We start from the raw sequence: 14,688 nt of genomic DNA, 5'->3' as shown, positions 1-14,688 counted from the left end.
GTAAAAAATTATGATGATCCATCAGGTAGTACTTAAGAATTTTTGTCTCTTGGAGCGATAGACGTACGGACAGAACAGGCTAAATACGGCGTGTACGGACAGAACAGACGTACGGACAGAACGGAATTTTGGAAAGCCAATCAACAATCTTTATTAAAGGAATAATTGGTTGTGCACACAACCTATAAATGTTTCACCCAAGTTGTCACTTGAAACTTCCATACAAGAAAAGCTACATACAACGTATAATGAAGGAGTATAACCGTTTCTACTAGGGAGAGAAGAAAACGTGGAAACAGTAAAGCATCTCTTAATTAGGTATCATTTGTCAACTTCTTGTAAGTGTGTTACCACTCGGCCTGAGGTTTTCTTTTAGTTAATACCTAGTCATATTTTCTAAATTTGCCTATTTAACAGAAAAAGTAATGTGGTTACAGTAACTATACATATTGTTATGAACATTAAAATATACCATAAGTGCATAAATTTAGGATTATTAAAATTTGTGTTCACTCTTAAAATTGGATCCATTCCCTAAAAGTAACTGTGCTAAATCGATCGTTTAGAAAAACTATTGGTATTCATCCTAACTGCCACCATTCTTAGTTAATATTTGATACATTTATACGTAAATAATCTGAATTTCACTTACAGAAGAGAAGTTTCTTTTAAATTCGTACACTATAAGATGCATATTCTTTTAAGTTTAGGAGAAAATGGAAAACGAGACTACGAGGCGCCGAATCAACCCCTATAAAAATTTCTATATAATATGTGAACTTTGAAGAATGCACGTACGTCGGAGAGACGACGCTCCAACACCGTAAATAGGCGGAGACCAAGGAAATAAAAATTGAGGACACCAAAATAATCTGACCAATGAAAGAAAATTAGGGGGAGCAAAAACGCAGTTAGAGGCGTGTCCTAAACAATCGAGAAGTTGAGGATTCCAAATCAGTCAGTCAGTCAGTCAGTCAGTCAGTGAATCGTAGTCAAGAAGCAGTGTGTTCAAAAAAAAAAAACTTTTACCCGGAACACACACACACACACTACACTAAGTTAAACGTCAATTAAGAAACAGTATGCAAGGCTAGGTTAACAAGTAGCCTCGTGAACAACAATTCAGCAACACTAAGGTATAGACATTTATACTTAGATTTTCTTTTAAACAACAAAAACTTTGAATTCCGAAATCACGTAAACGTTTACATACATTTTGTGTGAGTGATATAATTTTTACACATACATTTATGAAAAATCTTGCACGGCACGCGTTGATAAACTGATTTCGCTAAGACGCTACGATTACCAACTAGACGTGAAAACAAACTTGAACGTTGCCTACACACTTTCCAACAGCAATTAGACTAGCCCTAACAATACGAAATTAGTTTGAATTGTCGAGAACACTTCATAAAAACATTTAATATAATTAGTCCGTGCGACACAACACTCACGACACAAAGAGTGATGGTGCAGTGTAATAATTGGAATTTTTAGTGCAGAAAAGTGCATTGTTGGAGAGATGAATCAGCGGAACAGTGCTTATTCCGATGGACGTCGCCCCTGGCAGTTCAGAAGGAAGACTCAGGAGAAGTCTGAGGACAGAACTCAGGATCCAAGACATTCGACGCGCAGGCATGGAAAGAGGAGACGTAAGGACCTCTGTATGCATGGTCAGCGCCGTGGAAGCAACGAAAGTGGTCAAGGCAGTGGTGAGGACGAAAGGTAGGATCCATCAATTTTTTTTTTTTTTTTTTTTTTTTTTTTTTTTTGTGGAAAACGGAAAAATTCTCAGCATTAAGTAAGAATGCAAGACGTTCTCTCTACGAAAATTAGAGTACGGAAATAGTTTAGACTTCCAAACATAATTCAATCGGATTGAGAATAGACATTATAATTCGAACTTGAGCTATCAACGATTAGATTTTTTTTTTTACCTTCAAGTCAGCCTGCATTGTACTGTAGAGACACTTTGCCAATTTTACTTATATAGTATATGATATTAGTGACCGCATCATTCTCATTCAAGAATTATTAATTCCTGTATTATTATTTTGTTTTTGTCACTTATGAAGCATAATTGCGGATAAAAAGAGATAAACTAGATGTAAACAAAATATATGTAAATTTTTAGTGGCTCGAATTGTGCAATTCTTGATAATATATGACTATTAAGTATTCTAATTAGTATGTTTAAATTTGTATGCAGTGAAAATGCGTCTAAGCCATTGACAGGCACTCTTTTTAATGTGAGATAATTAAAAACCAAGCTTGATATTTTTTTTTAAAAAATGTAATCAGTGTATTGTTTAATTTGTATGGAATCATTATGTCTGTAGAGTCATTTACAAAGGAGTTGGTAACTGAGTAAATTCATTTAAATCAATATGGTCATAGGAGCTTTATAAAAATCTGTATCATGTCTCAATGAAAGTATTCGGCGTGGAGAGCTTAAATGTTAATTACTAATCAGAAAAACGCGAATAAGCTCACGATTAGTCATTTTTGTTAGAGATACGGAATCTGTTATTAAGAACGGAACAGCTGTTAGATTCAATCATGAAAAGTATGTATTGGCAATAGCCATGAAGTAGGCTAAGCAAAGCAGCATTGAATGAATTATTCTGATCCTCAAACCAATAGAGCGATCAGAAGTCTATGCGCATAGACCAGACTAATTACGACAAACTATGGATACATTCGTATGTTACTGTTGCAACATAAGAGAAATCATGAAAAATAGATACATTTGTCTACAAATTTCTTTCAAATGACGTCATTGCATTTATTGTGAATATTCTAGTATAGATTGTATTCTGTGTATTTATGCATACTTATATCTATGATTTATCTGTGTATATTTGTGTCTTTATATTTTGCTATATTCGCTAATATGTGTGTATATATGTGTTATGCATGGTTAAGTCACAATATTAATCACATTGATATTATGTATGAAATATTCTTGTTGTTTATGATGATATCAAATTTAATATTAGGTGTAATTATCTCTAATTCTCAGTGATAACTACGAACAACTAGAAGTCAGGCTTAGGCTTACTCATTTTCTTGAGCTCATTCTGCTTTTCTCTCAATTTTCTCACTAAATTCTAAATCAAAGTCATGACTTAGTCCAACTTCTTTCGACCTATTCGATTTATTGCTATTTCAATGTATTCCAACTTATTCGGAAATATATATTAATTTTACTTAACTTAAATCGTAGGTAATTAAATTCGGGTTCCATCACATTATACAAATCCTAAATTAATAATTTTAGGAATATAATTGATCATAAAGTATCAGCTGATCAACGCTAATCTTTTATTATCCAATGTTACGTAAATAGGTATTTTCAAATGTAAGGTCGTAAAATTAACCAGCTTGTATTGTACTCGTTATGAAAGGATAATCAATCGTAAATTTCAGATACGACTGTTTATGTATATCGATCTCATTAGTTTGTTTATGTATGTCAAGTTACTGGTAATAAGTCATTCAAGTTGGAGATCAAGAAAGAAAACAGATGTAATTCACTTAAATTAATTTTGGTGCTAAGGTCTTCTGCCTTATTTTTCACACATGTTATCAATATTCCAAATGCAGCATTAATTTTCATCATACTTGGTTTCTTTTATCCAAACATTTTTTGTTTGTTTTAATTCATTAAAGCTTTTATTGTTTTGTTAACCTAAAATTCGTGAACTTTTTCTTTCATAAACTAATTACATCCCTAACCTCAACGGTATTTTTTTGAGTCTGTTATGCCAAACTGTTAAGACAATACAGGCAATTTTCTAATTCTATCTGCCATGGACTGAATTGAACTGATTTTCATGATATTTCAATCAAAATTTTAAATTCAATATGTTTGTTTATTTTTTTGCGTTATCATCATTATTATTATTATTATTATTATTATTATTATTATTATTATTATTATTATTATTATTATTATTATTATTATTATTATTATTATTTTCATGGGAAGTGAAAATCAGTCTAGTTCGTCCCTACAAACTAGAAATTAGAGCAAGATTCTTTTTCAGCATTGCAGCATGTGGATACATGGATACAGGTGCGAATAAAATTAATTTTCGTTTGCTCTCGGTTTAGGGGATCTTATTTCCCTAAAGCCCTGGGATACCGCGGGGAGATAGGATTTTCCAAACCGTAAAATCAGTCTTTATCGAGTCATAAACCAGTTACTTCAGAGAAGGGAGCCTTTAACGGTGGTGCACATGATAGCAATGGTGACACCCGGAAAACGAACCCAAAACTCCCACTCAGATAATTTTTATTTTTAATTTCATTTCCTATTTTTACAAATGGAAAAGACATAAGATGGTCAGGGATAAAGGACTGAATTTCAAGTTAAGGAGTTTAGAGATAGAATGCTGTGACGTGCCTTTTTTTTTTTTTTTTTTTTTTACAGATGAATAAGTTTCGGAAAATTATCTCACCAAAATTATTATGGATCCCTATAAATTAGTAAATCTGAAATAAAACTTGTTAGCACAAAAAATAGAGAAGATATACTTCAATACCTTCATGCCAATCAGATTTGTTCAAATATTTGAAAGTATTGCGCAATATACAAAGCAACGTTCATCAAGAAGAACAACATACTTTCATTATATTGTGAAATATTTGGTTATCATTACAATTATCTTAGCCTACACAATTTTGGGAAGTTATCGGATGAATACGACGACACAAATATAAGCCAAAAAAGTTCATTTGAAACATCTTACTTCATCCATTCTTCCACTAACAATATTGAAATACGTTCTGTGCTTATATAGAAAACACCAAAAATTAAATGTTGACAACTTGGATATTTCCGGAAAATTTTCCGTTCTAGAAAAAGTGTCAGTGATAACGTAACAATTCCTCGGCAATCATAAAATTGGTTGAATTCGTGTATAGAAATGTTAAAAATTGAAAGATCAATTAATTTCTGAAAATTTGAAGATCTGAAAATTTTCATAGCTCAGACAATTTTCAGTACCCTGTAGGAACAAGTGAAACAATTTTTCATGAATCGCAGTATTTTCTGTGTTATATGGAAAAATTAAAGAACTTTTTATGAGTCGGAAATTTTTCGTTTTGAAGCAAAAAGTAAAAACTTTTTGTGAATCGGAGTTTTATTGCTCTGTAGAAACAAGTGAAAGGAATTTTCATGAATCGGAAAATTTTCATCACGATGTAGAAACAAGTGGAAAATACTTTTCGTAATTATGTTATTTTTGTTATTATGTATAGTGATGTTTGGGGGAAATTTTTCCATTATATTTAACTGAACATCAGTGACGAAAATTTTCCGATTCATAAAAACATACTTCACTTATTCCTACATCGTTTTTTTTTTTTTTTTTTTTTTGGCGTGATGTGAGGTGGAAAAATTTCTTCTATATTTTTTCGGAAAATTTTCCGTACTTAACAAATATCAGTAATAAAGCAACAATTCCTCAGTATTCACAAAATTAATTGAATTCATGTGTAGAAATGTTAAAAAGAGAAAGATCGTTTAAAGAATCTGAAAATTTTCATGATTCAATTTTTAGTACTATGTAGGAACAAGTGAAACAATTTTTCACGAATCGAAAAATTGTCTATCCTGTACAGTGATAAAACTTTTTCGGAAAATTTTGGAACGGAAATTTTTCCGATTCATAAAAACATACTCCACTTATTCCTACATCGTTGTTTAGCCGTAAAATTTATTGGTAATAAATATTGTCTTAAAAAGTTTCATGAAGTGAAAATCTAACGATTCTTCATTTCAAGAATGTTACAAAATCTTCAATGCGCTCTGCCCTCAGAATCCATTTTTGATCTTACAATATTAGATTTCGTCAGTTTAAAACGCTTAAGACGGTTTTCTCATAGCTTTACTACTTTTATAGATTTACATACTGCAACATGTATAAATACGTAGATATAATATAAAGTGCGTATTGCAAATTTTTGACTACCCAAAATTTGAGTTTAAGTAACTCATGAAAGCAAATACTGATCATTTTTTTCGAAATAAACATTTATTTATTCATATATTCATTCAGAAGAGAAAGTGAAATATAAATAATAAGGAAGCTTATTTGTGTAGTTGTTCTTCCAATAAAATAATAAAAGGAACATAAAAAGCTGCACTATTATCACTGCGTTCTAAAAGCAACAAGTAATTTCATTTTAATTTGCAATATATACATATATAATATGTACTTGTTCTATCGAATCGTCATTAATTCTAATACATTTTTATGCATAATAATGGTAGTTTTACAATACATATATCTGCTCTAAGATGTTGATTATACAAAATTCCAATATTGAAATTACGATTTATGAGTGTTAAACACAATAAAATAATTTTTTCTTATTTTCTGTTAGAAAAACAATCTTCATAAGGAACTTTGATGTAGTTATTTCATTATATAGGCAGTCCTACATGTGAAGAAATAGTGGAATTTTCTGTTTCTGAAATTGATAAATTCACAAAGGTTTCTTTTCAATTTCTTGTTACATTTTAAATATTGGAATGGGATATTTGTTCTCTACGAACTCGATGTATGTTCCCTGCACTTTACACACACACACACACATACACACAGAGAGAGAGAGAGACAAACAGAGAGAGAGAGAGAGAGAAACACTGTATTTTTTTACTTCCCAACTTGAAATATTAAAAAATTTTCTGGTTTTCGAAAGTTAATTGGAAAAATGATAATTTGTTGCTGTCTAACTTCCCTTTACAGGAATTGCATGTGCAGTTAAATATAGTGGAATTTTTTCCACCAAACATCACTGTACTATTTTCCAAAATTGTACGGATTATGACAGTTTTTTTCATTTGTTTCTACATCGTGATGAAAGCTTTCCGATTCATAAAAATTCCTTTCACTGGCTTCTATAGAGCAATAAAACTTTCCGATTCGCAGAAAGTTGTTTTACTTTTTGGTTCAAAATGATGAAAATTTTCCGACTCCTAAAAAGTTCTTCAATTTTTCCATACAAGACAGAAAATACTGCGATTCATGAAAAATTGTTTCACTTGTTCCTACATAGTACTGAAAATTGTCTGAGACATGAAAATTTTCAGATTCTTTAAACGATCTTTCACTTTTTAACATTTCTATACATGATTTCAATCAAGTTTTTGAATACTGAGGGACTGTTAAGTGATCACAGATATTTGTTAAGAACTGAAAATTTTCCGGAAAAATACAGAAGAAAAATTTCCACCTCACGTCACGTCTAAACAACGACGTAGGAATAAGTGGAGTATGTTTTCATGAATCGTAAAATTTTCCGTTTCAAAATTTTCCGGAAAATTTTCATCACTGTACAGGACAGAGAATTTTTCGATTCATGAAAAATTGTTTCACTTGTTCCTACATAGCACTGAAAATTGTCTGAGCCATGAAAATTTTCAGATTCTTTAAACGATATTTCACTTTTTAACATTTCTATACATGAATTAAATCAATTTTATGAATACTGAGAGATTGTTACTTGATCATTGATATTTGTTAACGGAAAATTTTCCGGAAAGATATAGAAAACAAATTTTCCACCTCACATCACGGCTAAACAACGATGTAGCAGTAAGTGGAGTATGTTTTCATGAATTGGAAAATTTTCCGGAAAATTTTCATCACTGATGGTGAGTGATGTCTATTACTTCCGATTGCAATAGAGTAGAAAAAAATAGACAAAACATGTCTTTGACAGTAATGAATCCACATAAAAACTATTAGCTCTCTATTACAAATTTCCACTATGATGATCAGTCTTGAAATCGGAAATTGTTAATTTACACCACATTCACTTGAATAGAGGTTTGAGTGGGAGCAGTGAGTTAGTGGGAGCAAGACCAAATTATATATGTATTCATTACACTATATATAAAAGAAAAACAAAATTAAACTCCTTTCAACTATAATTATTGTCAAGAAATCTTAATTTTCCTTTTATTGTAGATTTCTAACGTAGTAAAATTCCAGATTCAACAATTTCATGCTTTCGTATTCAAGTCTATATTTACTGATGGTGGATAACTTATTTTAAGACCGGCGATAGATATTATATATTCATATATTTGAACTAATAGTAAAAATGCCATATTGGTATGCCCACATTTGTTCAGAAGTTCAATTCATATATTCTAAACAGTTGGAGGAAAACCTTGGTGTATTGATGATTTTGAGATCTTGAAATGCAGTAAATTTGGTGTCTACTAGTGATTTAAACATAATTCGTAACTGTGAATCAAACATTTTGGAATCCAGTAACCATATTGTGTTTCTGTATAAATTTGAAACAATATCTTAATTGTCTTCGGGTAAATAATGCTGAATCCAATTTGTCCAGATTGGATATCTTTCCTAGCACTAGAGGAATCAGAACTGTGTTTATATTCTAAGCATCACAGGATCATTTTGACTCCCTTTTTTATGATGAGCATATTTTAGTCAATTTAACTCAATACTGTTTATCAGAAACATAAACATTATCATAAACTCAATACTTTTTTATAATATTGGTAACTTATTATTAAGATTTAGTATCCATTGTTTTATTACATGTATTGTCAATTATACAATAAAAGCCTCACGTAATATTTTCTGTTTATCTGAAAACAATATATATATATATATATATATATATATATATATATATATATATATATATATATATATATATATATATATATATAATACTCACTATTTGTATAAAAAGGAAATTTTTACTATTTTTTTAGAACTACATGTTATGAAGTATAATAAAGGAAACAAAGTTGCTCAGTCACTAAAAATATCGAGAATAAGGAGGTAAATAGACAATTATAATTTAAAAATAGGAACTAAAATCTAATTCAAAACAATGAAGATAAATATCCAATGAAATTATGGAATGCATAGTGTTCAAATAAGCCAGAAATATCTGATTGTTGTTTGTACGGGACATCTTATTTCTTCATCCAGCCCATCTATCGTGCTTTCATAATCTCTATCGCTGAACTCATCATCCCTGAGAGGAGAGTTCTCGACATACAATAATACAGCATTAATATAATGTTCCATTTCATTCGTCCGCACTTACACTACAACATTCCCTAAACTAAACAGAGTAAATTTCACTTATTTTTTTATGTAGTGATTCTAATCAATCTTCGATGTAGTATACTTGTATACATGATTCACTAGATTGTTTCTACAAACGCAACATGCGGCAAAATGAGACAGTGTAAATATTCATGTACTGTTGTGAGTCAATCCCAGTCACGAAGACTTATTAGAAATTTGTTTCCTTAAATGCCTCAAAATGTCTGCGCCATACGTATCAACAGTTGGAAGTACGATGGGCAAAAATGCCTCCATGATATTCCTATTTAAAATATTACATATATATATATATATATATATATATATATATATATATATATATATATATATATATATATATATATATGCTTAACCGTGTAGGTGGACAATAAGTTCAGCATAACCATTCCTAAAATAATAAAATATAATGTGATTGGTGGCAAAAGAAATATGCAGAAATTTCGAAATTCCTTTTGATACTTCCAAATGCATGATAATTGACTATTGTCTCAATCAGTGCAGAAAGAGCATATGTGAAAAATTTTAAACTTGTCTATTAAGAAAATGAACAACGATCGAGAACTATTGTTTCTCACAAAATAACAGCGCACCTTCACTATCAAACCACGTAGAATGCATTTTGATAACAGCGCACACGTACGAACTAAACGGTTTTTTGCCTTTTTCTCGAAAACATGGTATTGTAACATGTGCCTTTTCCGCAATGACCGATTTAATTGAAGGCTTACTTTTGTGCCTTATCATCAGTACAAATGTTCCAGGACTAATATTTGCTTTGCAATTATACGTCTAAGTTTACACTTCCACATGTAACATTTTCGCCCTTACCAGGTGACCATATTACAATATTTTGTTGTATATATTGCTAAGGATAGCAGGATAATATTATAGTCCCTACTTAACACATATTTTTTATATGTTTGCCTATCACTTCCGAAGGAAATGAGAGGGATTTTAACTGATTTTGCCTAGAGAACTTTCTTGCCCAGTTTATTTCATATTTGGAGTTGTTTTGAGAGTTTCAATCTCTGTCATCAGAATGGAAGAAATATTTATTTTTGTTTCAATACGATATTCTCTCTTTCCCTTACCTTAATTCTCATGGGTGAATTTAGATTTTTCTCCTTTCTTCTTATTACTGGACTCAATTTTTCTTCGTTGTTCTAGTATTTCTGCTATTACACAGTTCTTTCCATCTCCACATTTATTTCTAACACAAAAATTGGGTTTTGAGTCGTTCTTCCTTTGTTTGTAGTTTCTTTTTACTTCGGACCAAAGGTAAGTTGATATTGTATGTATATACATATTCCGATTTAGAAAGCATTCAGCTAACATTGAAATTTTGGAAAGAGCTTCACTAGGATGCATTTGATCGCACATCCTGGTATTAAAATAATAATAACTTATTAGAACTTTTTACAATATCTGATGAATATGATATAGTTGATAATATTTCAAAATTTCCAACAAAAATTTATAACTCACTTTCTGAATATACACTTGATGCCCCATAACATCTAGTAATAAGGAAATAGGGTAGCAACAGACATACAATAGTATGTATTCAATATCGGTAACATATTCGAGTAAGTTCGCTTATAGTAAGATGTTTCGTCATTTTCTAGTTTCACTTGTTACACTTGTTTTCAATCAAAAATGTCCTAACACGCCTTTTGAACTTCCAAAGTGCTAATGTACATCTGATGGTTGCCTTCAATTTCCAAACTACCTGTTTTCCACGAATAGTTCTAACAGCAAACGGAATGAGTTCTAATAGGAAACCGATAATTGATGCAAGTACGCCAACTCCCAACAGAACAAACGCTCCTAGTATATGATCCACTTTTAATGGTCTACAGCTAGAAGGATAATTATCCGTTTCATACAGAGGTATTAAAAACTTTCTTGGTCTTAATTCTTCAATAACGATTCGCTCCCAGGTTTCAATAATACCGCAATCTCTTAACCACTGAAGGATTTGGTTAAATTTATTAACCAAAGGACATGCCTTAGGCATCATCAATGCAATGTTAAAAGATATTGCATCTTCTTCCATCAAGTGTTGACGAACAATAGTATCTTCTTCCAGGTAATCTGCACCACATATGTTACCAGAGAGTGTACGTTCAACAAGAATAGAAATATCGCCAGTTTTAGCCAAATCATTAAGGATATTTCCGTTTTCATTATAAAGAACACGTTTCGTTATCTTTTGGATATTCACATCAACTGCATCTAAAAGGAATTCTAGCCAACTAGGATCAACAATTCCCCATTTTAATCCAGATTCCGCCAATTCCTCAAAGTTATCTATAGTAGCAGCTGGCGGAGGAATTGTTAAGTAAGATACCAAATTACAGCTGTAGTGTGTTGATAACAACATTGAAGTAAGTAGCGTCCAAATTAACAGATGTCTTATTGACGGATGGCGTGGATTAACAACACCAATAAATGAAATTAGACTAATTAAATGGAAAAATGATAAACCGTACATATAATAACGACTTTTACGTATATTTGGAAAAAGTCTGTGATGAATTCGTGCAAAGGTCAAAAGAAGTAGAGAGCCTATGATGATAAAATTGCCCATTGCTATCCAAGCATATAATTGAAATGGTCTAAATACTGACCACAACGAAATTGACGATATTTGCTTTGGGGTCAGAAATGTAATAGCAGATCGTAAGTAAGGCACAGTAAACTCCCCTAAATTATAATAGAGTGCACTAACATACTGACCAGGTATACCAGCCACGAACTCTGCACTAACTACAGAACCAGCCAATCCAGTGATTGTTCCATTGTCCAAAACAACTCCAAATCCACCTTTAACAACATCTGATTTCCAAACAAAATTTAATTTTCGTGAAATTTCCGTTACTACTCTATACTCAGTTCCGTCATGAGCGTTTTCACCAGGAATTGAATAAGGACTATATTCGATCATGCTAAGCTTTAAAATATTTCCTTTCAAATTGTTTAACTTATCAGGATATATGTTCGAACCACCAAGAAATCTTCTTTTAATCCACATTGCTACTGGTCTGAAGCCTCTTGGGTGTAAATTGTAACCGATTTGGTGAGTTACAAGCCTGTAAGATTCAGTTGAGAAATTTGAAGTTGGTTTCACAATCACAGTATTTGGAGAATACCTGAGAAAATTCTCATCAATGTTTTTGTCATATGTATACTCATTACCGTCAGGAAGTAAAAGAAAATTCTTCTCAACTCTATTTGTTGTTCGTTGAAGTACTCTGTAAATGGATTCGGTCACCTTGTTAACATAGCGAGATCTAATAATATAACCTGTACATTGAAGATTCATCACAGTAAGAAGCAGCGTTTCGTATTCACGTTGTTTTGTAACAACATTTCTTTGTATAATAACAATTGGAATGTGTGTCTTACGACAAACATGACCGCTGACGGATTCTAATTGCCCTAGAGAGTCCTGGATTAAAGTAACACACTTTGCTTCACTAAAGTACTTGTCTATCACAGTATAAATTAAAGATTCCAAACTGCTAACTGGCTTATTAATAACTTCTAGTTTAGAGGAGATAGTTTCAATGCGTCTTGCCAAACAAAGCAGCGCTGATAGCATCAATATCGACATCATTTATTCTCAGCACACATTTGATCTGTAAAGATGATAGTATAAGAATATTAGAGTTGGCACAACAGATAAATAACAATCACAGTACTCTTGACAAATTTTAATACCTAGTGTATTCTAACTGGTTTCTGGAATTTTTTAGTTAAAATTTACTATTACTTTTCAGTAACATAACCATTTGTATGAGACTTGGGACCTATAGTTACACCTTGGATTCGACCAACATATACTCCCATCAGGAGTCGAACTTGGGACAACACAAATCACGTTGCCATGAAAGAACTCTAAAGTGATTTCCAAAAATTGTCTTCAGAGAAATATACGGACAAAGGAAGGGAGAAGAAAGTAGTGAATAAGAATCTGTACAAACTTCTACGTATAGGTGCCCTCCATGGTAGAGTGGTAGCTAGGCCACACGCCTTTGATGCACGGATTTGAGAGTTCGATTCCCGATGGGAGAGCCTATATTATAGGTTTATGTTTCATTTAGGTTTGATGCTGAAAAGGAATGCTCAACTCAAACCAACTAACTAAACTCGACATATTATCGCCATCATATATATTTCAAATTGTTATATTCAGACATCTAAGATAAACAAAAAACAAATCACTTGGAAAAGGAGCAAATAATTTACAACTTTCACTAAATAAGTCTCTGAGCAATGTTATGAGTAGGACAAGAAGATGTTGAAAGGATAATTAGAGGCAGTTTGGGTAGAATTTGGATTGGATTGCCAAAAATCAAACCAAATGTCTCCAATTACAATATTTTGAGAGTAAAACGTTGGTCTTCGAGGATTGGATTGATCGGAGTCAGTTAACTAGTTCAACAGTTTCTCAAGCTATCAAGTCAAGTGGTAACTAAAAGTGACGTTATTAGGGACACATGTTATGTCCATAGAAATAATCTTATCTCGTATTAAACAAAGTCGAAAGAAAGAAATGATGATGAGGTAATGAAGTGTTTTACAACACGTGAAAGAAGTTCCCCATTAGAGAAGCGCTGCGCAAGTGAAACTGAAGCGTTTCCCTCTGTTATTTTGGTTATAATACCTAAATAACAGAAAATAAAGAATGCTACATAGGTATTATATCTGCTCATAACATATTAATCTTGCTTACTCAAATAAATTCCAGTGGTTCATAAGGTTATGGTATGCTGAACGAAGAATTTTGTTGTTGGCTGCAGAAGCATACATCAACTTGATCCTGGACTAAATCTTTATTTGTGTATCTGTGCTCCTTCAGATCTATTTTCAATTTCAAAGACAATAGTGATAATACAGACCATTAGTTTATGAAGGAAGACTTAGAAACTTCTGTGGAAGTCTGCAGCGTTCCTTGGCGCATCCTTGCACTACAGTTACACCACATCTGCTGAATAATTTATAGACTGACACATACATACCCATACAACATTCCTCGTAAAACGATATATGCTGATTAACACCTTGTGTCAATACAGTAGAATAACTACTAACCAGACAGTTTTGGAAAAATTAATTGCAGGATTCAACATTCTACCAGCTACTTGGTGACATTCAAAGTCATCTACCGGTACAACGCATAGCCCTGTTTAGTGAAATAACTATGTCATTAAAATTTTTTCTGTTAACTCAAGTAAACTTTCTTCAAATTAATGGCAGGAATGTCTGTCTGGCAATGCCCTTTTCCTTCCTTAATTATATCACTCTATTCATATACATAGATAAATTTGTGGCGAAACACTATATACATCTTACTTGTTCACTAGTCTGAACCTATCACAACTGTTTGTATTCAAATCATCAACCTGTTTATATATATCGTGGTTTTCCTAACTACTTGTTAACATTTTCAAAAGTTACTTTTTCCTGTCTGTTAAAAAGAACTATTTCTGCACTTGAATTTAAAAGGAACGCCAATAACACAAAAGAGCAGACAATTACTGAAAAGATTTTT

General features: G+C 31.8%; 1 protein-coding gene across 1 annotated transcript; it reads right to left on the bottom strand.

Moving 5' to 3' along the window:
- Window positions 1-10,758: 10,758 nt before the first annotated feature.
- Window positions 10,759-12,747, bottom strand: LOC145679064 (putative glutamate receptor). Its single transcript, XM_081749661.1, has one exon. It carries the CDS (start codon window positions 12,745-12,747, stop codon window positions 10,759-10,761), a length of 1,989 nt encoding a protein of 662 aa, XP_081605787.1.
- Window positions 12,748-14,688: the final 1,941 nt, after the last annotated feature.

Source organism: Thermobia domestica, chromosome 2 (genome assembly GCF_964235325.1).
Source record: "Thermobia domestica chromosome 2, izTheDome1.hap1.1, whole genome shotgun sequence".
Lineage (NCBI taxonomy): Eukaryota > Metazoa > Arthropoda > Insecta > Zygentoma > Lepismatidae > Thermobia > Thermobia domestica.
Note: the sequence above shows the minus strand (reverse complement) of the source record. Positions and strands in the feature narration are given on the sequence as shown.